Source organism: Acanthopagrus latus, chromosome 3 (assembly GCF_904848185.1).
Source record: "Acanthopagrus latus isolate v.2019 chromosome 3, fAcaLat1.1, whole genome shotgun sequence".
NCBI lineage: Eukaryota > Metazoa > Chordata > Actinopteri > Spariformes > Sparidae > Acanthopagrus > Acanthopagrus latus.
In genome coordinates this window covers 11,159,473-11,187,109 of record NC_051041.1, presented here as the reverse complement: position 1 = coordinate 11,187,109, position 27,637 = coordinate 11,159,473, and the positions used below count along the sequence as shown (strand labels likewise).

The 27,637-nt window shown below is 42.4% G+C and overlaps 2 protein-coding genes across 14 annotated transcripts in view; one reads left to right on the top strand and one right to left on the bottom strand.

The window, feature by feature from the left end:
* LOC119016608 (ras/Rap GTPase-activating protein SynGAP-like) overlaps window positions 1–22,400 on the top strand; it is a 52,508-nt gene extending 30,108 nt beyond the window's left edge. For 6 of the 7 annotated variants that reach the window (XM_037092574.1, XM_037092578.1, XM_037092573.1 and 3 more), the window contains 9 exons: window positions 815–1,016; window positions 2,609–2,799; window positions 5,238–5,442; window positions 6,254–6,835; window positions 10,145–10,663; window positions 10,840–10,995; window positions 12,218–12,429; window positions 14,491–14,563; window positions 17,336–22,400. In XM_037092574.1, coding sequence (XP_036948469.1) covers window positions 815–1,016; window positions 2,609–2,799; window positions 5,238–5,442; window positions 6,254–6,835; window positions 10,145–10,663; window positions 10,840–10,995; window positions 12,218–12,429; window positions 14,491–14,563; window positions 17,336–17,374 — 2,179 coding nt within the window. In that variant the 3' untranslated portion in view covers window positions 17,375–22,400. The remainder of the gene's footprint in view (window positions 1–814; window positions 1,017–2,608; window positions 2,800–5,237; window positions 5,443–6,253; window positions 6,836–10,144; window positions 10,664–10,839; window positions 10,996–12,217; window positions 12,430–14,490; window positions 14,564–17,335) is intronic. The other variant, XM_037092576.1, reaches the window with a different exon arrangement.
* Window positions 6,834–27,637, bottom strand: part of LOC119016610 (relaxin-3 receptor 1-like) — a 68,525-nt gene continuing 47,721 nt past the window's right edge. For 4 of the 7 annotated variants that reach the window (XM_037092583.1, XM_037092581.1, XM_037092582.1 and 1 more), the window contains one exon: window positions 25,855–27,588. In XM_037092583.1, coding sequence (XP_036948478.1) covers window positions 26,252–27,460 — 1,209 coding nt within the window. In that variant the 5' untranslated portion in view covers window positions 27,461–27,588 and the 3' untranslated portion in view covers window positions 25,855–26,251. Of the gene's footprint in view, window positions 6,911–10,822; window positions 11,022–13,254; window positions 13,287–16,660; window positions 16,808–25,854; window positions 27,589–27,637 lie in introns of those variants that run through there. The other 3 variants (XR_005074209.1, XR_005074208.1, XR_005074210.1) reach the window with 3 other exon arrangements.

Below are 27,637 nucleotides of genomic sequence, written 5' to 3'. Positions count from 1 at the left end.
AACCTGGATAAGCTCTCATATCCTGATTGTGAGAAACCTGGATATTCTAGATGTAGCACTGTGAAAGAGAACCAGAGTATTGTGACACATAAACACCTCGTCCAGGTTTGTAATGATTCTGTGTTGTGCACACAGGTGTAAGTTACTTTAGATAAGGACTAGAAACCTTTTGAGGACCAGGGTCTTGATTAAGTTCCAGGGCAATCATTTTTCTACCAAACAAGTCCTTGTGGTTGGGTGTCGTGTGAAGTAACTGCCCGTGAAACCCAAACATTTCCTGATTTAGCTGCTTCCTCGTAAAGTGCTTCTCAGTAGTTCCTGCCTTTTTAAATAACTGAATGTCGGGGGACTTCTCAACAAGACGAGCGCGCCATCAATCGAAAACACATCTTGGAGCAGGTAGCCCTCCCTGCTGTGCTGAGCTGAAAGTGCCGAGAAGAATCGAGCCAGCAGATTTCCGCGGAAAAGCCCCAGTGGAGTTATAGAAGAAAGCGTGTGACAGATGGACTGACAGCGCCGTTACATCGCCGCCTAATCTTCGCAGGTCTTCAGACCACAGTGGAAATGCAGACAACAGCGGGCTGAATGAACCTCTTAGTTCCTCGAAAAGTCATTCTGATTCCCGGTACTAGAGAGCAGAAGTATGTGATGAAAAATGTATTGATGGTACAAATTCAAAGAGTGAAAGACACAGCTGCACCCACGCACACAATCAGAAGTATTTATATTGTATAAACAGTGATATAAATGACCAATTTTAAAACACATACTCTCATCTTGGCCCTCATGCGTCCTGTCGTTATTACCTCCACAGGTTTGGACCCAAGGAGGAATACATGTACTTCATGAACGAGTTCCTGGAGATGGAATGGGGCTCCATGCAGCAGTTCCTTTACGAGATTTCCAACATGGACGCCGGAGGAAACGCCGGAGGGTTCGAGGGCTACATCGACCTCGGCAGAGAGCTGTCCATGCTCCACAGCTTACTATGGGAAGTCATGGGCCAGCTCAGCAAGGTAGGCGGGAAAACATGACGGCGCCGCTCGAACGTGAAATTAATATGATTTTTTTAGAAGTTAGTTCTGGAAAACGGGCTCCTGCAGTTTCTATCACACACGGGCACAGGATGAATATTATTTGAACTCCATTAGAACTGAGATTAGTATTTTAATATTTAACTCCACTGTTTGCACTGTTGATTCATGGAAATGATACTGTAGTTGAAGCATAATGAAAGTTCTAAATATTTTATGCACGGTGCTAAATTGTCTCATAGCTGGAAAGATTGGGCTTTTTTTTTTATCCCTGGGTTCTTTGTTTCATGAGAGCAGTGTTCGGCCCTCTTATGAATGACATTTGAATTTTATGAATGAATTAGTCCATAACGCTGTGAATAGCAGAGGTTTCCTACCCTTGGGGAACGGACAAGTGCTGAGCCATGACACATTTGCTGCTGGGCTGCAGAAAACGCTGAATGATAGTTTTATTATTAGGGATGCACCGAGCAGACTCTTTCTTTCCTGATGGAGTCGGATACCTAAAATAAGGTTTTACGCCAGCACTGAATACTGATCCAGTACTGTGCTCCCTTACAATACAGATTTTTTTTTCAGCCAGTACCTATTAGCAGATAATTACCTGCTTCTTATGATCAAAGGTAAATAGCCGATAATTTCCCATTTTTGGATATTGAAAAGAGGTATTTCATTCACACCTGAGGGTAAGAACGACTCCCATGAGCAAAGATGGATGATTTGATTAGCCATAGCTCTCGTCGGGTCTGTTGTGTTGAAACAGACTCTTCCCTCCTCTCTGAACCCTTACAGAGCATGTAGTCCAAGTTAGAGTCGTGTCCTGTGAAACACGTCCACACCGGGGACATCACGTTTGACTCTGCGTGGCTCCACTCAGGTGGATGACGCCATGAGCGCAGCGGGCTGCTCTTCTCCTCTGTTTGTTACACAGAGTGACGTTTTTGTCAACATTTGCCAACCCCGACAAATGCTGTCGATACCCTCTTCACATTAAAAGCGCAGTGATCATTATAATATGCATATTGACTGTATTTTGTTTTTCATCTTTATTGATTTGTTGGCTCGTGACTGAATGAGTGGTACTGATGAGTAAAAGGCTTAAACTTATAACATCAATGACAGAAAAGATTGAGTCATCAGGACGATGCAAAATCCTCTTGATCAGGTCAGTGTTGATGCCAGTGCCTGTCCACATGAATGGATCAAAGCATCCCTAATTAACATCATAATCATGTATAGTAATAATAGTAATATAAAATAATCATTTAAGCTCCAGGGCTGTTTGTGCTTTTACTACCTTGAGCTTGGCACAGTCTGCCTGTGATTAATCTTTCCTAAGCTTCCTGTCAGGCCGACAACAACAAGATAATGACTTTGAACTAAAGTAGGTCGTCAGAACACAAGCTAATCAGTTTCCCCTTCTGTTTTACCTTTTTTTTTTTCAGTCTTGCCCTTCACCGAGTCGCCTGAACCACTACACCATTGTCAGTTAAATAGCCCCTGGTGTGTTTTTTTTTTTTTAAAAAAAGGTTGGGACCCTTTTGAATAATCATGAAAAACTTTCCCTACTGCAGGATGCTATTCTCAAACTGGGACCCCTGCCGCGGCTGCTGAACGACATCAGCGTCGCCCTGAGGAACCCGCAGCTGCACATGCCGACGAATCACCAGCCGGACCGACCGAAGGACAGGCTCTTCTCGCGGCCGTCTTTCAACCGCCTCATGTCGTCTGACTTCCAGAGCCTTATGATGCGCGACTTGAACAGGTATCTCGCGGTTTCCTTTGTTTTGTATTGCACTCACTCACGAAACCGAATGTGCACGTCCTCAAAGAGTCTCTCCAGACAGGTGATGCTAATGCTTTTCCTTTTGAACTTTATCAAGACGAGGTGGATTATCATAATTGCAAATGTGCACCTATTGCACATTGACGGAGGTATTACACTTTCATATGGTGTAATTAAGAGTAACACATCAAAAGGCCAAGGATACACAATAATGGAGGACTCGGTGGCGCAAAACAAAAGACTGGTGTGTTTCTAAGAGCCTGTAACGCTAATGCACCTCTTCAGGCTTTTTAACTATTTTATCAATCAGTAATTGCCAGCGCCATCTGTTCCCAGACTCTCCTACCCGAAACCTCTTCTCTCCTTGTGTTTTAATTCATTTCAGCTCACTGCGATCATCAGGAGACAGTTGCTCTCATTACAGCCTAACTGTTTAAATAAGAACTCTTAAAGTAAGACAAAAACAGCAGTATTATCAGAGGACTACACCACACAGACTCTCTGTTTCGCTGCTGTAAATCCCTCCCATCGAGCACGAGTCTGCTGGGTAGCAAATCTGCAGCAGTAAACATGCAACTGAATGGAAATGACTTAAATCTGCTGCAGGCGGGTGCGAGGGGACGGAGATCAAACGTCTGGAAATCCAAACCAACACGAGGAAGCACGCACCTGCCACTCCTCGTAGCTATTATCCCCCCCCAGAGGTATCAGACCAGAAGTGAGTGACAGGATGGAGTCACTGAGTCTCCACATGTTTCGTTATGCAACGCTTACATAATGACGCATGTGTACAGTAGTTCTCGCGTACCATGAAATACCTCACAGACACGTGTGTGGGATCAAAATAGTGACTGACGGTTTGGATCTTTCACGTTTTCTTGTGAAGTGACAACAGCAAAGGAAAGACACTACCGGTGTTTTGAAATATAAATGAATCTATACTAGGTTCTATCTTTTCCTTCTTCTTCCTCGGCTACCAAACGTCCTTGTTTTCCCTCTAATAATCCATAGGAAATACCCACCGCATCTTCATCAAACAATTAACAAGCTGCAGCTTCCTTAAGTACATTTTCTGACCATATAATATTTGGATAAAATACATAAAACAGTAGGTGGATATATTGGTGGCCTTTAAAGCAGTTGTCCCAAACAAGAAGTTGACACAAGATGAATGTGGCAGGTCCTGATAACTGGAAAGACATTCTGATAAACAAAAAAATTGTTTGTTTCTGACTTTTCTCTTTTTCGGTTGTATTGTTCTCTAAGGCTTCTAAAATCAATACAAAAGATTTGCTCTTTGATTAAACTGCTCACAGTTTAAATCAGTCTGAGCAATGATGAGGCGTTGCATGTTAAAGGGACAGTGCACCCCCGAAAAGTACACATTTTTCCCTTTCCGGTAAAGTGCTGTTTATTCATGTAGAATGTTTTGGTTTGAGTTGCTGAGTTTTGTGGATATCGCCTGTAGATATGTCTGTCTTCTCTCCGATGTAATGGGAAAAAAAATACATTTTGAAAAACTCAACACCTTTGAGCGTGAGCGGTTTCATGAAGGAACTAGTTCCTTAAATCAAACTACACCCACCAGCCGCATCATCTCATCTCGCTTGTTACACTGGGGGTGGACATCATTGTCCGCTTGCAGACAACGGCGCCGATATATTTTTATCTATTAGGCTAGACTAGGTAAAAATTCAAATTACCTACCTACATGTACTGTATATCTATTGACGAATTTAAAGGCATCATTAATAATGTGATGAAGGGGGCATGTTTCTTTTCTCATGAGAGGCCACTGTCTTCAGTACCTGGTCTTCTGTTTTTTGTGATTGTCTCTTGATCTCACTGGCACTTCCTGGAAAAATAAAGGCGAAATAATGATTTTTTAAAAACATATCAAAGCCCAGGATGTAAACGTTAATGGCTTCCTCCTTGGCTGAGCTGTAACGTTAGGCAGCATAGTTAGCTTTGTCAGCTAGCCTCTCGCTCTTCTGCAGGGTAGCCTTTATCTGCAAAACTCGGCAGCTCACACTAAGACAATCTAGACGGATAGATAGCACGACAGGTAAAATAAAAACAGTGTGTCCTTTGGATTTTTGAGGTGCACTGTCCCTTTAAGGGGTCACAAGCAAAAACCACTGGCCTAGAGGATTAACAGACCATGTGATCTAGGTATTCTCAGTTCAGGTCACACCAGGGACCTCATCAGATGTTGTTTCCCTCTTCCTTGCCCAAAAATATACATCAAAATCCCACAAATATAGTCAGTAGGCACCACATGTCCTGTGCTCACTCTTTTCTCTCCACACAGCCCACACTCAATAATGCAAAAATAGAATTGCATGTAAAATATGTTTAAGATAGCCTAAATATACCCTTTATGGAAATGTCTCTCCTTCTCTGTTGTGCATCTGCAGTTCGATAGACATCTCCCGCCTGCCATCACCCACGACTGGAGTCTCAGCTGTAGAATCTCTCTCATCTAATCTGAACATGAGGCGTCAAGCAGAACGAGACCTCCGCTCGTCGAGGGAGGTGTTCTACGTGACCCGCCCGCCGCTGGCCCGATCCAGCCCGGCGTACTGCACGAGCAGCTCGGATATCACCGAACCGGATCCAAAGGTACGAGGACAGACAGTCAGTGTCACCCTGATAAAACCTGATTTCTGTCTTAATGCTGCAGGGTTTTTTTTTTTCCAAGCCTAATCTGCAAGAATCAGAACTGAGATTTTTTTTTTTTTTTTTAAATGAAAGCACATTTACATTAGATGATACAGCCAGATTGGTGAAACTCTGGCTTCACACGTTTATTGACTTGAGGTGAGCACTTCAAACATTCTTTGATGCTTTCTCCTTTGGAGCGTTGGCTCTGATCGAACTAGAGATCACAATAACAGATGTTAACTCATTATTTTATCATCAAGGCCATTTTCAAGTCGTGACTTTCGGTCTGATTGAATTTGTTCGCAATGTGAGATTTTCCCAAAAACACAACATTAAACATGACATTAAGTCATTATCACCTGACCCCTGGTGCACTGATCTCTACAAAGACATTTTCAAATAAATAATTGAAGCAAAAGATCCAGTGAGATGAGACATGGCAAGGCGAATATATTCATATAGCACTTTAGGCATGAGATACTGAGGAAAACAAGGCATTAAAAAAGACATTATGGTTCTTAAAAAAGGATAATGGAGGATGGGACAAGCAAAAATGGAACAAAACAATACACAGAGAGAGTAAAAGTATATAAATGCATTTAGCTGTCTAAATGGATAAATAGAGATGACTATATATGACAGCAGAATGTGTTTAAATTACAATTACAACTAAAAACACACATTAATGTACATTCAGAAAAGAGGTCAAATGCATGTGGTGAGTGAATCCAGTCCGAAGTGACACAACATCTTTTCTTGTTTCTCTCAGGTCCATAGTGTGAATAAAAGTGTGTCCATGATGGACCTCCAGGACTCGCGCATGAACAGCATCTCCAACCTGAACTCTGTGGGAGACATGCTCACCTCCTCTCAGGCCTCCATTGCCGGCCTGGGCCACAGCTTCGGCAACCTCTGCGGCCCTCTGCGTATGGGAGGGCATATGCCGGCGGGCTCGGCGGGCTCCGGTTTGAGGCTGAGCCAGATGGGCCATATAGGGGGTCCCACCGAATCCATCTCTCAACAGCAGCAGCAGGCGGCGGCGGCCATGCACTACCCCCTGTCTTTCCAGAACCCGCTATTCCATCTGGCCGCACAGAATTCCCCGGCTCAGTCTCAGTCTCAGCCTCCCCCACCTCTCCTGCTCGCCCCCGAGCCCGAGAACGGCCACCACGACTATCAGCCGGCTTTTGGCAACAACGCCTTCTCCCGCAGCGAGGACTTGTCCGGCCTGCGGTCGCAGAGCAGTCTGGTGCAGCCGAGCATTGTCCACTCGCACAGCTACAGTGATGATTTCACCCGGCAGAATCAGAACAACGACTACGCCTGGCACCAGCTGTCACTGCAGGTGCAGGTAGGACTCTCTCCCTCATCTTCACTCGTTGAATCATCAGAAATCAGAAAGCCACTCTTGTGTTTATTTTCTTTGCTATTTTGCAGATATTTGTGGAAAATAAGACATTTTACATAGTGAATATAGGAAAGTATCTGAGTCACATAGTATCAAGAAGTGTGTACAATTGTATTAAATCTATAATTTGGGTTAGGTTTAAAGCAGAGGACAGTGCAGTCAAACGTCATTTTACAGGCAAAGAGGAGAATTTTGTAATCACAGAACGTCTCTCTGCTTGTTAAAAAAAATGAAAATAATAATTAACACCATCTGGACAGAAACCGGTCTTCATATTAATACTGAGGTGTCGGCGAGGTGCCAGAATGGTGTTGTATTTTGAAGAGCACCACCAGGTGGAGAGCGCGTTGTTCACAGACACCTCATTGCTCATTCTGCTCTGCTCACTTCTATCTGCAGCAGTGATTTCTATTTCTCTGTATCTCTGTCTGTCTTTAATGTTTGAAATGAGTCAGGTCACACTCTAAATCTTTCAACTCGAAGGCCTGCTGCGTGTTTACCGCTTGGCACTGTCAAACTATCACAGTGCACGCTCAGTTGCCTGTGAACTGCATTGCATCATATTGACAGGTGGCTCCTTTTTTTCTTAATGTAAAGGAAGATTCAGTCCTCTGCCGTGTCTCAATTCAGGGTCTGCATCCTTCAAAGGCGAGTCCTTTGGAGAGACCTTGTTAACCGCGTCACCCGTTGTTAAATGGGACGGTCTAGCCTTTGGAGCATTTCCTGGTTGCGTCACCGTCGCGATTTCTGCCGCCCAGGTCAGAAAAAGTGACGATCTACGCCACGCACTGTCGCCATTTTCTTTATTCTTTTTCGGGCGTGCAAATAATCTTGGGATATGTGAGGCCATGAAGGACAGAAGCGGTGCATCCTCCCAAAAGAGGGAAAAGAAGGCCGTATTTGGAGGAGCCTTCAAATGTGGCCTCCGAAGGATGCAGACCTGGAATTGAGACACAGCAGCTATTTACTCAATCTAATGCAGATGGAAAGTCAGGTGAAAGCCAAAAACAGTGCTGCGGCATTCTCCTTAACAACTGCAGTAGATTGGGACTTGTTTTAAAAAACATTCAAAAGAATAAATAAAAGGGATCCATTTAGCTCATCTAAGTCCCTTGAAGCATTGAGATTGGCTGTGTATTGAGGGTGTAAATAACATTTCTTTTCAAAATCAATTCAGAACCAGTCAAACTGCACCTTCATGTTTATTTTTACATTTTAAAGTCAGTCAGTTGTTAAGGAGACTGCTACAACCCTGTTTTGCTGTGAAGCTCCAGAAATGTTTCGTGCACTGAAAAATTCAACCCTCTTACCGGCATTGTGATGTGTAGATAATGACTGGGTGAATCTTCATGATGGCAGGAATCACTGGCAGAGTTGCTCATAATCATCTTTAACTTTATGGTACAAAGCGCTTGTGTTCTCATATTAAGAGGAACCCTAACACATTTTATACTGAGGAGCAGATCTCTGCATGAGTTGCTCAAACCGGCACATTTTTAGACCGACTTCGCTGTCGCACGTTGTACGTATCAGTGGATCTCCTGGCTTATGGCCCTCATTTTTACTTAGCAATCACTCGATATAAACACAGTATTATCTCCACCGGATCTAAAAATGTTGCGATGAGGACAGCCGAGGATACATTTTCTCAGTTTTTCTTAAAAAGCCCTGGATAGTTTTTCCCTTCCTCGAGCCAAATTGCCCAACACACTTAGAGCCTTGTCACTTATTCTTGGTGCTATTTCCACGCCTTGATTGTGCAACAAAAATGTCTACATGAATTCAGACCCTGATTCATGTTGTCCCTTTCTTTTACCGTGTATTCAGACTGATTGAAGAACAAAGCGTGTATGTCAACAATACAGAAACTGTTTCCAGGGTGGGCCAGCTGAATGTGCAACTCTTGACGGTAATGCAAGGGACACTTGTTGCGCTCGCTGTCTGGTCTGCTGAGCTGAACTCTGTAGGGTGCTTGACATCAATCATGCTGTGTGTGGTTGTTCTGGCAGTTAGTGGGTGAGAGATAGAGACAGAGAGACCAGCATTGTAGCTTTCATTAAACTGTCACATATTTGATAGGTTCCAGGTTTATTTTGTTTATTGGAAATGCCTTTAATGAAGCCATGGCTTTAAATGCACTGATCTATCACACTGATAAGTTTACTACAGCATGTCTGTAAAATTAAAGTGTTTAATGAGGCAGTCATGTAGTCTTGAGCTATTTCTGTCCTGCTGCGTGGGCCTTAATGGAACAAACATCACCAGCCGCCTGTTTATTAATTCAGTGTCAGTACAACACTTTATCCATCCATCTCTCCATCCATCCATCCTGTTATCCAGCCAGCAAGTGAGCACTAATGGTTTAAGGCCAAAACACATTTTTGACCATCCAGGCATCTCAGGTCAACTGTGGCAAGTCTGCCCACTGTCCCCCGAGTCAAAACAGAACATCGGCATTTGTTTTATGAACCACATATCTGGAACAAACCCAGAAAGCCTGAGGCCCCCAGCAACTCCAAGTCCTCTCCAAGTTAAAACTTTCCTGTTTGGGGGGGGCCGGACACCCCAAACCCACAACAGAACTAGTGATGATGAAAGCTGATTGTTGCGTCGCCCAGCGTCACTTGTGTCCCTGGCAAAAAGCTGCACACAACATGAACAATTACGATAGAGCAACATTTTGTTTTTCTGACACCGTATCGCTAATGTAGCCACTTGTAATCAATGATATGTCTGACAAAATGTTGCAAATGGCAGTGTTGAAGAGGTGTAGGCGATAAAATAAGGAGAAACCGCACTTAGTGGATGAAGTAACAGATACTAAAGTGACAGGCTCAGGGGGTTTTCCCTTTGTTTTTCTGCTCGCACTGATTCACTTGAACAGCCAATCAGAGTGACTCCTCTCACCGGCGATCCTACATGCTCAGTCTGCCAAAACGCCACCAACAAGTAGTGGTCTGGTGTGTCAGGGCCCTAACCCTCTTTAGTCACTGTAACCTCCAGCAAGAAAACTAAAAAAAACACCAGATGATACTTCAGGGAGTTAGAAAGGAAGCAGTCATAGGCTGATATTAGATATTATCCAATATTTGCAGTCATTTGACCTTGTATTTCTTTAAATCATATTGATGTCCTTGAAGCTCAAACTTGTGAAGGGGTAACCATGTGCACTGCTTTTGTATCTTAAAAAAAACAAACTACAAAGAATCTACACGGTTAACATTTGCTTAATTTTCTCTCCTCTCTCCTCAGGAGTCTCTCCAGCAGCAGCACCTGGCAGGTGTCATATCTCAGACAACCACTGGGACGGGCACCCCCGCCTCTTTGGCCACCCCGCCTACTACAGTTCACCCTGTCCGCCAGTCATCCATCGCCGCGCCTCAACACCTCAAGTCACAGCGGTCCATTAACACTCCAGCCACCGCCACACCGCCGAAGGTCCGCCCGCAGAGCAGGAACCTCCTCCTCGACTCCTCTGACACGAACTTCAGTGGCAGTCAGCCGAAGCAGCGCCAAAGTCAGCAGCAGCCGCAACAGCAGCAGCAGCAGCAGCAGCAGACGCAGCAGCAGCAGCAGCAACAGGACGCACAGCTGTCGGTAACAGACAGTCCAGCTCCCGGGCTCCCGTACCAGACGAGCTCCGCCAAAGAGAACCAGGGCCCGGCAGCAGCCGCAGAGGGGTCGACGGACACACCCACGAAAAACACCAAGAAGTCTGCACAGGGACAGCTGCAACCGCCACAGCAACATCTGCTTAAACCCAACAAACAGGTTTGTACAACTACACTCACCTGATTTTAAACAGGGTTCCAAATCGGCATCATTACGGCCCCGTCCACCTATAGACCTTTAATGTAAAGACTCACGTAGGCAAAAGTCAAATATCAAGGCTTTTCTAATATGAAGATGTACATTTGAAGCATGACTGACCTGTGTTGTTGTTCCAGGGATCGTCCTTGAGCACCCCGGCCCTCAATGAACGGACAGTCGCCTGGGTGTCCAACATGCCTCATCTGTCCGCTGACATCGAGAGCCTGCGGCCGGACCGTGAGGGCCAGCTGAAAGAGTACTCCAAGAGCATGGATGAGTCACGACTGGAGAGGGTCAGCACGTTTTTGTAGTTCTCCACCTTTTATATTATGTGTTTGAGTGAAAGCAGACATGCAAAACAAGAGTGACATGAATTGGCAGCCTTATAGCGTGAGAATTACAGAAATTGTCCATGTATCATAAACACTGAGGATAAAGGGTCTGGCTGTGATTTTTTCCTAATTTGCTCAGTACAATAAAAACAAAATGCAGTCATTTGCAAGCCAGCTGTGTTTACAGACAACAGATTCCTTTATATATCCTTCATAAAACAGCCTTGCTCATGAGCGATGCCCCTTCCAGTGTTCAGAACATTCAATATTGTCTTTGCACTGTTTTCAATTGAGTATACGTCAGTGATTAATGTGTGATCAGATTCTGTTTCATTTACAAATTATAATGACATGATACTTTACAATCCAAAGCCTATCTGTTTATTTATTCGAGATGCCCATCATGTTGGTAGCACCAAACAACTGCAAGAGGCAGCTGACCCATCCTTTCTAATTATTAGAAAGTGACAAGTTGTTATACAGTTCATTTTCATTTCCTTTTCAGTTACCTGTTGTTATTTGGTTAGGTGAAGGATAACATTATAATATACCCTTTCAAGACGCTTGAAATGTGTTACAAAGGATAACTTCAAAACCTGCGCGCGGTTTCCTGTGTCATTACAAAAACGTGATAGGTCAGTTGCAGTGATGGTCTTGAAGCGTCATTGTGGTGTCATAGTGGTGTTCCAGGAATGACGCCAACATCATGGCGATATCAAATTGTGCGCGGACAGTGAGACATTTTTTTCGACACAAGCCTGGAATAACAATGTTATCATTCGGCTTTGACAAACTACCCTGAGCAGTTTATTATTAAACAAATGTGTCAAATGTTTCAGTCATTCCACACGTGAAATGTTAAGTAAAATCTACATGCGGATGATCTGACGCTCTTTCAAACTGTCCTGCTATTATGAAACATACATGAGCTGTTGGCTGTTGTTCTTTTGCTGTGAAGAATACCTCCCACACTCTTGTCTATATTAGAAACACGCGTGTTCATGCACAGCAGTGAAATTTGTGATTGCACACTTTGAAGCTCGTCTGCTCATTTATTTTATCCTACTTGCAGCGTAGAGAATGCTGAACCACAGCAACTGAGCTCTATGTTGATAATCACTCATCATTTCAGGAATATTTCTGAACTCCGGTGATGACGTAGGTGAATTTATTTTGATTTCAGGTCAAAGAGTACGAAGAAGAGATCCACTCCTTGAAGGAGCGGCTGAAGATGTCTCATCGTAAGCTTGAGGAATACGAGCAGAGACTCATGTCGCAGGAGCAGCAGACAAACAAGATCCTAATGCAGTATCAGAACCGGCTGGAAGACAGCGAGCGACGTCTAAAGCAGCAGCAGTTGGAGAAAGACTCTCAAATCAAAGGCATCATCAACAGGTGATTTGTGTTCAGGTCGAACCACAGCTGGCAGAAATGAGGCTGTGCCAGTTACTTTTTTTGGCTTTCTCTATTGCATTGAATTTGTCACACAAATGTTGCCACCAAGTAAATGAATCATAACAATAACAAAAGAAGCTTCTCAGTAAAACTACAAATACATTATATTTTTAATTAACTGTATGCCCTTTATCACGGTCTGTCGCTGCTACACACACTCATGTGAGAGCCAGTGTTTGAGTGCGACAACAAAAAGATTCATAAAAGTAGCTGAACGCAGCTACTGGGCAAGTTCATGCAAAGGGAAGGTGGTTAAAAGTGGGGACCAGTAATCCAATAAACAAAATATACTTAGGTAAAAGTTGAAGTTATCCACTGAGAAACAACAGTTTTGGCAACACACCGATTTGCTTTCTTGTTGAGAATTAAACGATCATCTGTGCTGGAGCAGTTAGCATAGTCTTCATGCTAAGGTAAGCTAATCATTCCCCAGCTTTAGCTCCATAACTAAAGGTGCCCTGTGGAGTTATCTTGTAAGCAAACACACTTTATATTGACATGAAAATGTATTGTGTTACGACCCAAGTCAATGCATTTAAGTGCATCACCACTGTGTGTTTCCAACACCCCCCGCCCATTTTGATGTATATTTTTGATTTGTGTATCGTGTAAAAAAACTGAGAAAATGCAAACAAACAAAAAAAAAATGAAAAACCCCTCAAAACCCCCACAAAGCAGCTTTATGCTTGAGTGAGGTGAAAAAAATGGTGTGTAAGTACAAGCAAAATGCAGTAAAAGGCAACGAGATGGTGAATCATGACTTACATGAGATTAAATGTGTCCCGAGCTTTGCTTCTCTAAAGAGACAAGAGAAGAAAAGAAAAGCATCGGATGAAAACATGAACTGTGTGGAGTGATGAGGAAACTGCAACCTTCCACAGTAATTTAAAAAGAAAACCTGAACATTATGATGTCACAGTGAAGTTGAGCTTTGACCTTTTTGGATGTAAAATGTCATTACTTCATCATTTTATCCAATTAAAAATTGTGTCAAATTTGGTTGTACTTATCATTTGATCATTCGAGAAATGGCCAAAGATGTGTTTTGTGAGATCACAGTGACCTTGAAGCTCTGATCACCAAAATCTAATCACACGAAAAGGACGGATGTACAGAGGGGAAACCCCAGAACATAATGCATCTGGAATAATTACCATGATTCCATTAACTTTTACATTTTACCACCATTTTGGGACCTGACCTATGCTATTTCAGTTACGTCATCTCATTAAACCCTCTTCTTCTGCAATGGTTTAATTGCACTTTACTGAAGAATTTGAAACACCAACTATTTATCTCTATATTTACATAACGGTAGTTGATGGAAACACACATTAAGTAGAATCTTAATCTGCATACTGAACGACATTTGAGTCAAAACATGGCTGTTGTCCAGTGTCAGTAGAATATGAAAGTTGTGGTCAAAAACTGCACAGGGTACCTTTTGATACAGAAACATTGCAGGCATATTGATCGTCTGATCTCCAAGAGAAAGCAAATAAGTGTATTTCCTAAAATGTGGAACTATTCCTTTGATTGCAGCTCATTTAAATGTCACAACTAATGGCAAAAAGAAAGAAAAAAAATACACACAATAGGCTCATACTTAATATGAAACACTTAATGAGGTTATTCATGAGAATTGGTTTTAGGAGGAAAAAGGAAACCAGGCAAGATTAATTCTGACTGCAGCTACTAAGGGAAATTAATTTGACGGAAATGTTTTAATGGAACAGAAGATGGGTGCACACATTTCTATCCAGCAAACACTCATTTCACAAGTAATGTATCTGAACAGCTGAATTTGAACTGCCTGACTTTTCTGCAGGCAGCTCGGATTCAGCTTCAGGAGGCTCTGAGGATAGCTGAATGTACCCAGAACATGTCAAGACCTTAATATCATCATATGGCCACATAATCCTACAGTAAATTTCAAGAACACCGGCTTCATTATTCTATTTTTGTCAACCGGTATGTTTGTTTCTATTTCCCTGTTGTCAGACTCATGGCTGTGGAAGATGAGCTGAGAGGGGGTGCCATTCCTGATATTAAGCCTCGAATCCTCACAGACCAGGTTTGTGCCTGTGTCTACGTCTTTTATCATCCCTATTTGCTAAACCAGTCATGTCCTAAAACAGTTTGCATCATTCTTACATCATATCCAAAGCTTTGCCAAAGCCAGTGCAGGGGGAAAAGTTTGCGGCTGTCATGCACTTCACCTATTACCATCTTTCCAAAGTTCGTTTATGTCACATCTGAAACAACATTTCATCATTTACTGCACACGCCTGAAGGGAGAATGAAAACAGTGGTGATCATAAAAACCGAGAGCTGGATGGAGCTTAAAGTTATGTTCAGAGGTCAATGTAGTTTGTCTGAAGGAATAGCAAGTCGTCGACGCTGACATTTTTTTATCCGCAAAAAAATACAATTGCCGTTATAGCATAGAATGCATTCGCGATTTGAAAAACCTCAGCTGTGACTCACCAGCAGCGTCACAGTTATTCTGCAGGGCTGCAGCTTCATGAATGCACCATGTGGGCTGGATTGTGACGCAGGTGAAGAGGCTGTGTGTCTCTGTGTGTGTGCGTCGTCTTTACGCCAGAATAATTCAGGAGAAACGGCATTTGCCATCCTTGAAATACAGTCACCTTTTTTTTTTCAGCTCTCAATATCAAGAGCAAATACAAACAAACGCCTTGTTGAAACCCAGACCATATATAGAAATATTTCTCCACTGGGTCTCTTGTGAGATTGGAATTGTTTCCTTAAACAAATACAAGTGTGTGATGAGAGCAGACGCCCAATCCTGTCTGCGTTGCTAGACTCTAAATGTGCTGCAGAGTTATCGTCCTTTTTGGCTCTAATCATGGCTCTAAAAACAACACTCATTATACTGAGTGTTTCAGTTAATGAATCCCATTAAAGTAGTAAGTGTTGAGAAATGCTATTCCTTCAGATTGGGAGAGTCTTGTTAAGTTTTGTGTGCGAGTGTGTGAGATTTACAAAGGAATCGTTTGACTTTTTGGGAAATACGGCTATCTGCTTTCTTGCTAAGAGTTTGATGGGAAGGTTGATAAAAACTTTCAGGGTTTGTACAGTGTAGCTGTGCGGAGCTTTGCTTAGCTTAGCACAAAGCCTGGAAACAGGGAGGACAGACCAAGCATGGGTCAGTCCAAAGGTAGGTGCAAGGGTTAGGTAAAAAATCTGTTTTTTATGCACTATTTTATACCACATTTTTGCACCCATCACTATAGCTATAATCACGTACAACAGACAGATAATTATTTCAGTTGGATTCACGTGAAAAACGTTTTGCCTACCTGGCGGTGCAAATCATGTGAATAGGGGAAGGATTAGGTGTCAGGAGTAGGCAGAGGATCACATACCTTTGCCAGTATCCTACTAGCCATCAATACAGTTTCTACAGAAGAAGCTAGATGACCAGGCCAAAATACAAGAGAGACAGAAGGGACTGGAATATCCATACCAAGCCATCTGGCCAGCAAAGACACTATTTGCACAAGGTAATAACGGAACAGCAGACTCTGGAAAACCAAGGAACTGGTGCAACAGCAGAAATGCTGTGTCCCTCACAAGCTCCTGTCAGCCCAGCCTTGAGCTCCTGTTCAAATGGCGTCTATTCTTTCTTCAACAACACTTCACCTCCGGGAAATAAGTGGATGATACTGTTCCTAGTGTCCATTAGGACCTTTCACAATCAGAAAGCAAGCACCATCCTTAATAGTCTTAAAGCCGGCGCAGGTGTTAACACCAGGAGGCTTGCAGCTGTGAATTTAACTTGCGAGGCAGCTGAATTCACAAGGTAATGAGGTCATGCAATAACCTATCTTGCCAGGCTTCGAGTTACTTGCTCGTGACCAAACCACAGTGTTCATGTTGGCGTTCCCCACGGATGTGTCCTGAGCCCCCTGCTGTACATCATGCCTGTGTTGCAACGTCTGACTCTACCACCATCATCAAATTTGCAGATGACAAAGTCCTGCTCGGCCTGATTTCCGATAACCAAGAGAGGGTCTACCCAGAGGAGGTGTCTCACTTAGGGAACTGGTGTGAGGAGAACAGCCTCTCTAAAGACTTTGAGAAGAAGTCAAGGAAGAACTACCAGAAAAAGAACTTCAGATAATTGTCTGCTTTACAGTGGGCTTACCATGATCCTCTCGCTCAGAAGAAAGCCAGCATCTTCCTCAGATGCCTCAAGGACTTTAGGCTGCCCCTCAAGGTGCTAAATACTTTCTATACCTGCACCATAATGGGTGTCTTGAAGGGCAGAATCTCCGCCAAGGCCTTGCAAAAGCTGGTGCAGTGAGCAGAACGCATCATCAGACAGAGATTCTTAGCCCTGTAGGACATCTACATCAGTAGGTGCAGGGAGGTGATACCATTACCTGACGGGCAAGACAGAGAGGATGAGAAGGAGTTTGTTATTAGGCCCCTGAACCAGTGACTTACCCAAAATATATATTGATTGACTTGACTTGAATATTTAAAGTGTCATCTGGTTGTGTCACTCCTGGCCAAATATCCCAGCACATAACACATAACAGTCATTTTTACATTCTGTTTACCGATCTGCAGATTGTGGGTACCTTTGGACAGAGCAAGATCAGACATTTCCTCCTTTCTTAATGCTAAGCTAAAAAATGGTAGCTGGCTCCAGCCACATGTTTTCCATCCAAACACAAGGGTGATCTTCTCAACCAACTCTTTGCAAGAGAGCAAATAAAGTTATTCTTCAAGATGTCTTACTGCTTATTTAAATGCAGCCCCCATGAAGCTGTAAATTGAAGTAAGTTGTAATTTCACCTGTTTTCTCTCCCTTCAGTCTATCAGCCAGGTCTATGGTGGGCACCCCGGATCCTGACTGTCAATACCCATGTGACCAGAACTCCTGATGGTCACTCGGGTGTAAAACAAGAAGACCGATCCAGATCATCCTACAAAAACCCATGAAGAGAAGCTCTGCAGTGGATCCAGCAGGACCACTCCAGTTCTTAAGAAAAACTTTGCACATACTCAAACTTTGCCTGAACCAGAACTTGACAATCAGATTAGCGTGAGGACCAATGAGTGCAGTGAATCCTCTGCATAATTTGACTGAAATATAAGCCAATGCCACAAAAAAAATGGCAATACTGAACCTAACGAGTTTCTTTATTGAATCAGAAGAAGTGAGAAGATGTGTAAAACACTGGGGATGAAGATTGGAAGATGGATTCATGATTTTCCCCGCTGCAAGCAGCACACCCGCTTCTCAGTTAAACGGCTGCAGACAAAATGTAGAAAAGGCTTTTAACAAGCACAACATCCCCTCATGGTGATGCCCGTGACTGACAACAAGTGTGTTGTTTAATCAACTATGATCCTCGGATACAGGGCCCAAAGCAAAGACTGATTCCGATCAAATCATTTAGAAACTTATTATCACTCCAAAGGTGGTTATCATTATGATTTTTGCATCCTCTATAGTACAGCCATACCATCAGAAGAGATGCCAAACAAGTCCAACAATCAACTAACTGCTTTAAGCACAATCAAATTCTTCTCTGGTCGCCTTTTCCTCCAGCACACAGTGTGAAGCCAGAAAAAAAAAACCTGACTTTCAATGTATAGATGGAGTATTTCTCAAAGTTACTAAATCTTTTTAATAATGGAAATACTTCACGGAAATAATCTAAGATTATAATGTGTTTTATTCACTTTGTAATAATAATATTAATCATTATAACAATAATACATGACATTTCAAAACAGTGATACAAAGTGCTTATGCTAATGACTCATAAAGACCTGACGTGAAAGAAAAATCGTTTGAAAATGTATGATTTAAAGGGGCATTCCTTTGATCTTTACTGCAAATTAGGGGTTTGTCATTCGATAGTGATGTACATCAATGAGGCAGGAATGGCTGAAAAGATGCTAAATTGCATTATGGGGAATGTAGGATCCCATATTTTGGAGCTTCACTCATACCAGGCACTTAGGCCCCATTTACGGCTGGTTTTAGCATGTGATCTGTTTCTGTATAATCACATCCAATACATCCAGTGAGTTTCAGGATCAAGAATACATTTGTAGAGGTATTTATCCATCTACGTTGTTTCAGTGTGAGTTTTGGAGATATTAGCCTTTTAGATTTTTCCCTCGAGCACAGCAGAATTGAATAGTTCTATAATGCTCAAGGTGTCATAGTAATACATTTTGAATACTCAATAGCAGTGTCTCCTTACAGGAATCATGCCCCGTGCAGCAGTAAGCGTATATCTACTCATGGATGAGAGGTTTGTGCTCCTAATGGCCCAGGATGTAAACTTTAATGGTGTCCTTCTCGACTGAGCTGTAATTTGAACTAGCTTAGCGAGCTAACATCTCATCCATGACTAGATGCATTCTTCCTTCTGTGAGGTGACACAGAAAGACGAGAGGCTCTGCAGCATATCTTGAGTAACTGGGTTGTGTAAGAAATGAAAGAGACGTTGCTGTTAAGTATTTTGTAATGCATTTTCTGTTTTGCCACTGATCTGATCACAGTGTGAGCCTGAGCCCTCACAGATGTGGTGTGTTTCTCACATTAGGGAGGGACATCCAGATACAGCTTGCACGTTAATTAGCAGCCTAAATGGGGTCTAAGAACTGCCGCGGTTTCAATTTTGACCCTTTTTTTTTTTTTTAATAAAGTCCTCCAACTTAATGAAATGCAGTTTATTAAATCACTGGAATGCCCCTTCTCTCATTCATAGAAATCAAACTATACCGTATTGATTTAACATTGTCTTTAACAATGGATACGCTATTAGAAATTTCAGAAAGATGACACAGACAGCTGTAGCTTCTCAGACAGGACTTTTCTGATAGCAACAGCAGGACTCGATCTCATCTTTAGTCTGATGCAGTTACATTTTGAGAGATTGTAACGCCTCAGCCTGACAAGTCTAAAAGTCATGACCTGCAACATTTTTGTTATTTATCCTTTTTGCCTTTTCACGTTTTGTTGTACAGCACTTTGTAACATTGGTTTGAAAAGTGCCGTATGAATAAATTCTAATAACTATGATTATAAACATTATGTGCAACTGGAAACAACTCATATTATAGCAAGTAGTGAATTACTCATCTGTTGTGTTTAATGTTTCTGAAGCATAGATGTGCAACAGTTCTGCATGTGCTTTTTAAAAATGCGAGGGCGAGTAAGTCGATATGTTGTCAGATATTATTCTAATGTACAAAAAAGAAAACTGTTGTTGACTTGGCTTTCTCACTGGAAGGCCTCTTTTTTTTAAACACAACCTGCTGACTCTTCCGTTTTTAATCAGAAGAGGGTTGGCATTCAGCCTTTTGCATTATACAACATGAAAGTACTGAGAGAGATGAAACCACAGACGAGCAAAAGGAGGAGAGACAGTGAAAACAACCGAACAATAAAGAGTTTCCAAGCAGGGATATGTAGTATATGTGCATAGGATATGACTGCCTTACAGTCTGTGCCACAGGGCCCAAAATAACGCCAATACTAAAAACACCTTGTAAAATTTGTAAAATAAACGTCCTTTTTTTGTAGTCAGGTGATGAATTAATAAGCGGTGTGTTGGTTAACTCTGTATGTTAGTCAGACTCATTTATATTACAGATTTCATGGTTGATATAATTTATCTTAACCTCTTGCCTTTAAAAAGACATTTTCTTTCAAGATAAATATCAATGATAGAAAATTATATGTTTATGTTACCAGAAATGTATAAAATAGCTTAATGTATATTTATTCTTATATGTAAAATGTATTCAAATCAAAAGGGTAGGCCTTCAGGCATGTTGAACTTGTGGTAAAAAAACAAAACAAAAAAAAAACAACGGATTCTTATAATATTTACTCTTAATGCTGCAATCCAGGAACTACAGTGCTATGGTGTGACTGCGTTCATGGGATGAGAGCTGTATAATTTCCCAGCATAGCACATTTCTGTCCTGTGGATTAATGAGACAAATTTCTTCAGATTATCTCGCCTAGGTTTGTGTAACCAAAATAGCAGTGGTGCTTTTCAACAATACTGGATTGCAGTTTTAAGTAATCTTCTTTTTGACGTTTATTTATTTGGCCTGCGTTGCAATACAGTATTTTGAAATGTTATACTGCACTTCTGTTTTCATTTTTAGGAGAAGCTGCAATCCGTAATCTGACAAATGTTTATAAAAGACATAAGAATATATGATATACCCATGTATCCTTGAAACTCTCTGTATTAGCTGCAGTGGTACAGTGTGCTACCTCTGAGATCATGCCCTCGTCTCCCTTCTCTGTTGGAGTTAAGGATTCTTATTCTGCGTTATACCACAACCTGAGAGGATACTTTATTCCTCCATTTATTTAAGACACAATGCTAACAAAAAAAAGTTTCTTTCTGACCACATGTGAAAGTCAGGCTTAATTTTCAGTTGCTTGTTCATTGCTATTTTAGGATTTCTTATATATAACGTTTACCATCACAGGGCCGTTTCTAAAGATTGTCCTGTTGTATTTAAGTGCCGTTACCATTCCATTCATACGAATCTTCTTTTAATTACTACAGGATGAGATTGATTGTGTTCCGGGTATTCGTCAGACTCTCAGGTGTCGCGAGGAACACAAAGACATTTGGTAACAACAACTTTTGTAATCTCAAATTTACAACAACAACAACAACAAAAAAATCACAATCGCAGTCTCTAAATACAACTCAAAAAGCACATGAAAACGAGTGGCAACTACCGTGCTTTTATTTTGGTTGAGTCCTGGCCCTCATCTCATCCGTATAAATAGTTGGATTTACACCTTCTCTTGTATTATTCGTTACATAAAAAGGGAACAGGAGCTGCTACTCTTGTTCCAAAATGAAAAACGTGACAAATGCTCCAGTGTAATAAACTTGGGGAGGAAGATTATTGAAGCTACCGTTGGGGGAAGTGCTTTATGTTTACAGAATCAGGACATTTTAGAGGATGTATGAACCTTTGTCGACCCAAGGGAGAATAACTGCCGCTTTGCTGCAGCTAAAGCAGGACCTAATAAATGAAATGAGATATCTTGTATATTTTGAATAAGGGTATTTAACATCTATCAACATATTTATGTTTCTAAAATGGATGTATAACAAAGTATTTTTCTTGGCAGCTATTATTCTGCACAATTGATCTACTGTGTCACAAATATATAGTTGGTGGGATTTCTGACTTGAATTGGGCCTACTGGATGTAATACCTTAATTTACTTGACATTTCTTTTGAAATAAGCCATGCCCCATGGATAAGCCATACCCTCCAGTCCCCCTGATGTTGTATGGTGGATGTTTAATGTTGATAGTTTTATTTATAATGGTAGTTATTGTAGGTATGATTGCGCTTGTAATTATTATTATTAGTGTAAGTATACTTGATTGATATGATTTGTTTTGTTTGAACAAAGGGAATGTATTCATTTTTCAGGTGATTTTTCCGAGTGATTTAAATAAACTAATAAATCCCTAATTCACAATCTTTTATTTTAAGTACCTCAAGTGAGCTACTTTAAAGGGAACATTCAAGTTTTATTTCATTTTGTGTCACTACTAGAGTAGGGTTCCATTATCAATGCTCAAAAGATACATCTGTTTTCTCAGACTGTCCAATTTCAACAGCACTGTACTCCCCCTCTGTCTGAAACACTCTGTTTTAGCGCCTGTCTCTTTAAGGCCCCCCCCCCACAAATATCCAGTCTGCTCCGATTGGTCAGCCCACACACGCCTGAGTGTTTCCGATTTGGTCTGTTGTGTTTTCAGTTTCCAGTTAGCTTCGATGCTACAATCAATATAGGCAGAAATCATGTAAAAGTGTGACAGTGTGATGTCAAGATGTCATGAAATTAAAGGCAGGACTAATGAAGGCTTTTTAACTTTCAAGACCTTTTACATGCACAAGACAACGATATAACACAATAAAGGGAAGGTAAGAGACAAAAAGCGATTAATAAATTGACAGCAAGAATGGTTAATAAGCACAAGGCGTTGCATCAAATTCCTTGATGACATTTAATAACTCAGGTAAAGTGTTATTTTGATTAAAGATCCATATAAATACAGACATATATATTTTCTATAATAGTAACCAGGGCTGAAGATGATGCCAGGTTTTTGTTTTGAAGCAGGCTGATATTAAAGGCACTTCATGTGAAGAAAGGAAGTTCAGCGATCCGCGCCAATTCTTTGTTACTTCATTATGCTCTTAGCAATGACCCAGAACCTCCTGTATCATGTTTCAAAATAAAGGCCCTCTAGCAGAATCCCTTCATCTGTCACAAGGCTTATATTTTGAAAGATTTCTTACTTCCATTTTGGTACCCCAAATGTAGCTGCTGCCATCTTGTGGCACTGGTATGTTAGGATACAGTTTGGCACATGTACACCTGCAGTGACTGAAATAGGACAAGTTATCCAAGAACAAAGTGTTGAAAGTAGCACGAATACACTGTTGAATTGATCCAATTCCAGCAATGGAAATGGTACGTTATGCTTGGTGGGAGGGCACATAACATAATAGAAAATAACAAGGGTGGATAAACCCTTAATAGCCTTGACTTCTGGCTTTTGTTTGATGAAATACGTTAGTCTATGTAAGGTATTTACATAATTTCTGAAAGAAAAAAAAGAAAAGAGAAACAGCCTCAGAACACCCTCAGTCTGTCAGTCACTGTGGAGGAGGTGTAAGGTGCAAATCATGAATTGCTGGATTTGTAAACAGGAAGCTGTTTTAACACATTCACATATCAACTTTATTAGATAAGAACAAGATATAATGCCAGATGTTGTGTTTTGGTCTAGTTCTGCTGCCCCTCGACTGGCCAAAAATATCCATTTATACTTATCAAATTGACTAGAAGATGTTAAGTCACTGGGATTTATACTACAAAATACTGTTTAGGATTTCAGTTTGATATTCAACAGCCATCTCAGGTCCCCTGCAAACCAACTGCATATCACCCAGTCAAGCTCTCCCCAGTTCACCGACTGCACAATCTGCCGATTTTAACGCTCTCCACACGATGGTTGACTTCCACAAGCCTCCACAGCTCTTTCTCCCACAAATACCAAAGAGATGCTCCAATCCAGTCCAGATACGCCACCGAAACAGCGCTCCTCTAGCCAACCACGGTCCGTCCCTCTCATGTCACCCATCGCAGTCTGGCTAAGCATGATCACCTCGTGCCACTTGAGCGGCCGAACGGGTACCGAGGTGTCAGCTGGTCTCCATCAGAGATCTGCGTGATGCCAGAGGACTGCAGACAACCACCTGCCTGTCACCCTGCGACAGTCACTTTCACAGCTCCTGAAGGGGCCTCTTCTCAGTCCCCATCACACTCCTTTCATGAGTCATGAATCATTTTAATGCAGTTATGCTCAGTCTCTGCCACATGTTGGGTCCTGCTATGTTACAAAAATATGTGAAATATACCTTGAATGCATTCTTAAAACGGCTTTATTCCCGACTGTTAAAAAGAGACGTAAAGTAGTGATGCTCCCCAAATTCAAATCTTTCATTATTTATTTATGATTTTTTTTCGAATATTTAAAATAACTGATGATGGCTATTCTTTAACATGCTTCCAGTGACTGAAGTGTTAACTGAAGCAGCTTATGATTAAGATATAATTTAGATAAGAATCAGAGTGTTATTAGATCTCTTTATGATTGGAATATTGCGGGACTCAAAACAATCAAATCCAATTATCCACTGATTTACAGAAGGACCCTTGAGGGATGTGTATCCATGTCAATGTGTATGGGTTCGGGTTTTAGGAGTTGATCAACACCACCATCTTGTGGAGAACTGGGAGGCAGAATAAGCAACAGGAGAGGATGATTAAGATGTAACTCCTGCCCAAAACAGTAGTAACACAGAATGGTACATCTCAAGAATGTATCCTCTATTCTTTAACCTCCTTTCCCTATTTCTTCTAACTTGGTTCTATGTAGTCTTCAACTTCTGAGATCAGTGTTGTCCAGTAAATTACAACATATAGAGGTGGTAATGATTTCCCCCCTGTGTCATTGTTTTTGTCTGTTGGTTGGTTTGTCAACAAGACACAAAGTATTTTTTCCACCACATTTAGATGGAGGACTGGTCTCGGCCCAGAACAGACCCCCATTAGCTTTTGGTGCGGATCTGGATAAAGAGGACGGATCCAGGGATTTTGTTCTCAAGAGGTTGGTTTCATTTTCAACTATTTTAATTGATTTCTCAGGGAACAATGCGTGTGTCTTGATGAAACAAGTCAGGCACATTTAGGTGGCTGGTGTCTGTGAGTGAGAACAGAGGGCCGTGTGCTCTACTGAGTGCTATTCCAGTTACCCTCATGAAAGCGCTCTTGAGAACTGGTAAACTCGACACTGAAGAAGGTTCAGGGGACTGTTGAGTATATCATGCTGAAATGTTTACTGACCACTTCTTGAACAGAGAATATTTAACTCTTAATGGACCCGTGAGACTTACTAAGTGTCCAAATAAGGTTACTCCTCGCTCAGCTGCACAGATATCAGGATTCTATTCCGTATTGGAAGAAACTGTGTTTACCTCCATCAAGCCCGAGTCACGTTGTGTGATCTGTAGGTCAACATGTGACTCAATCTAACAGGAGCCTGTCTGTCGGCCTCGGTTGCCCCGGAGACAAAGGGTGTTGTTATCAGGAGAGCTGCTCTGAGTGCTCAACCTGAGGAGACACAGAGGTGAATCGGCTCCAGAAGAGACTGGGAGGGAAAATTCCATCACAGCTCGGATGAAGTTTGTCACAAAACTAAACATGCCCCGCGTGCAGGCGCAGAGCCAGAAGTGCCAGGTTTTAAATACAGCACAGTTTTATTCCTCGTGTCTGTGTTTGCAGCTGTGCACTCCAACCCATGTCAATCTCTTAAGCACATCAAAGTTTAAGAAAGCACGGTTGCATTCCGAAGAGTGATGGAACGTAAGCTGAGTACATCTACTCAAGTACAATTTAGTTTACTTCCATTCTGCTACATTTACTGCATTACATTTAGACACGATAACTTCATTTGATTCCGACAAATCAAAAAAATGCAGATAATTTGAATTACCAGATCTATATATATTAGTTGACAAACCTGTGAATATATGTACAGTGTAATTCTACACATACTCTTAAAGTTGTTATAGCAAGAAAATTACCTCTTACAACACTGCCTGAGAATGTACTGAGTTGTTGCAGCCTTCAATTACTGATGACTTTTTTTTTTAGGAATTTATTTTATGTTTATGCACATTTTGTTGTGCAAACTTGTTATGGGACTGGGTGATGTGCAAGAACACAATAAGTAGAGTGAAGTGAAGTGTTGGAACAGCTTTTTTTATTTATTCCTATTCAAACAAACGACAAAAATGTGTCCACACTTGGACAAGACAACCACGATCCAGACGTACAGTGATTAGAAATAAACATTTTTACATCCGTTTTATACAATATCAAACTATTGCACAGTATGTCGTGTTAATAATACAACAATATGAGGAAGATGAGGAGGAGTAGGAGTAGCGGGGGACGTTTCGGACACTGTGGTGATAGACTCAAGTCACACAGCCAATTCAGACAGCTGAAACTGTCAAATACAAGACCCACAGAAGCCTCAAATGCAGCTTGTTCACAGGAGATCTGAAGTAAATGTGCTGAAAATTACACCTCGTCACGTGAAACTAAAGTATACGTGTGGAGAATTCGAGCGTGGCGTTAGATGGTGGAGACTTCTGTTGGCAGCGTCGACAGAGGTGCATATCTCCTTGTGTCAGTCTGGCTCGTCTGGCTGTACATGTCATTGAGTGGGATGGCGTGCTGCCCGGCCTGCCCTGACCCCTCCTCATTATTGATGCCGTAGGGCATCTTGGACATGATGGCCAGGCTCAGTTTGAAGAGCACATTGTGGAGAGCCGAGCGGTACTCTTTCCTCACCAGGCAGTAGATGACCGGGTTGAAGCAGCTGCTGGTGAAGGCCAGGCAGTTGGCCAGAGGGAAGAAGTACGTCTGAGCGATGTAGTACGAGCGGCTGTAATCGACGATGTCAAGTTGGATCAGGATGCTCCAGAATGTGAGGATGTTGTACGGGAACCAGCAGGCGCAGAACGAAAGGACCACCACGGCTACGGACTTTGAGATATCGGCCCTTCTCCGAGAGTTAGTGCACCTCAGCTTGTGCTGACAGAGGAAGTGGAGAAGGAGCAGGTAGGACACGGTGATGATGGCGTAGGGCAGCAGAAACCCCAGCACCACTCGCAGGAGCTGGTTTATCCCAAGCCAGGCTGTGCCATCCGGGAACCGGAGCAGGCACGCTGTATCGTTGTCTCTGCCCACACTCATCAGGTCAGCGAAAACGGCCCTGGGTGTCGCTGCTATCAGCGCCGCCGCCCAGATAGAGGCTGTGACCACCGGAGACGTCCAGGAGCTACTGCAGAGGGACTTACTGCGTGAGAGAGCGGTGGCTACGTAGCAGTAACGGGTCACGCTCATAGCCGTGAGGAAAAAGCAGCTGGCGTAGACGTTGAGCCCGGTGAGCAAAGACACGGCCTTGCACGTGGCCAAGCCGAACGGCCAGCTGTAGTCCAGAATAAACTCTATGGCCCAGAACGGCAAAGCGAGGGAGAAGAGCAGCTGGGCCAAAGCCAGGTTGAACACAAAGACATTGATGGTGCCCGTGGTGATGGTGTGAGTAGAATAGAGCAGGAACATCACTAACAAGTTCCCCAACACGCCGGCTGTGGCCACGATGAAGTACACCACTGACATGAATATTCTCAGACAGGGGGATCCGTCATCGAGGAACTCCAGCCCGTCCACGCTCGAGTTGTGGAGGATCAGATGCGAGTTGTTGCAGGGCAGGCCGGCACTGCAGCCATTCAGGATTTTACTGAGCTGCTCAAGGGCCTTGGAGTCGGCGTCTGACATGTCGCAACCCTGAGGGGAATCCTGAGGTCCACCAGCTGTTACGCGAGACGTTTCTGCTCGGCCTCCCTGCGCCAATAATGAGCTGAAAAGTTCTGGTTGTCTGTTTATTGGCTGACAGTCATGGATCTCTGCAAGGAAAGAGGAAATGATTACTACATAATAGGCGCTGCGGTTTAT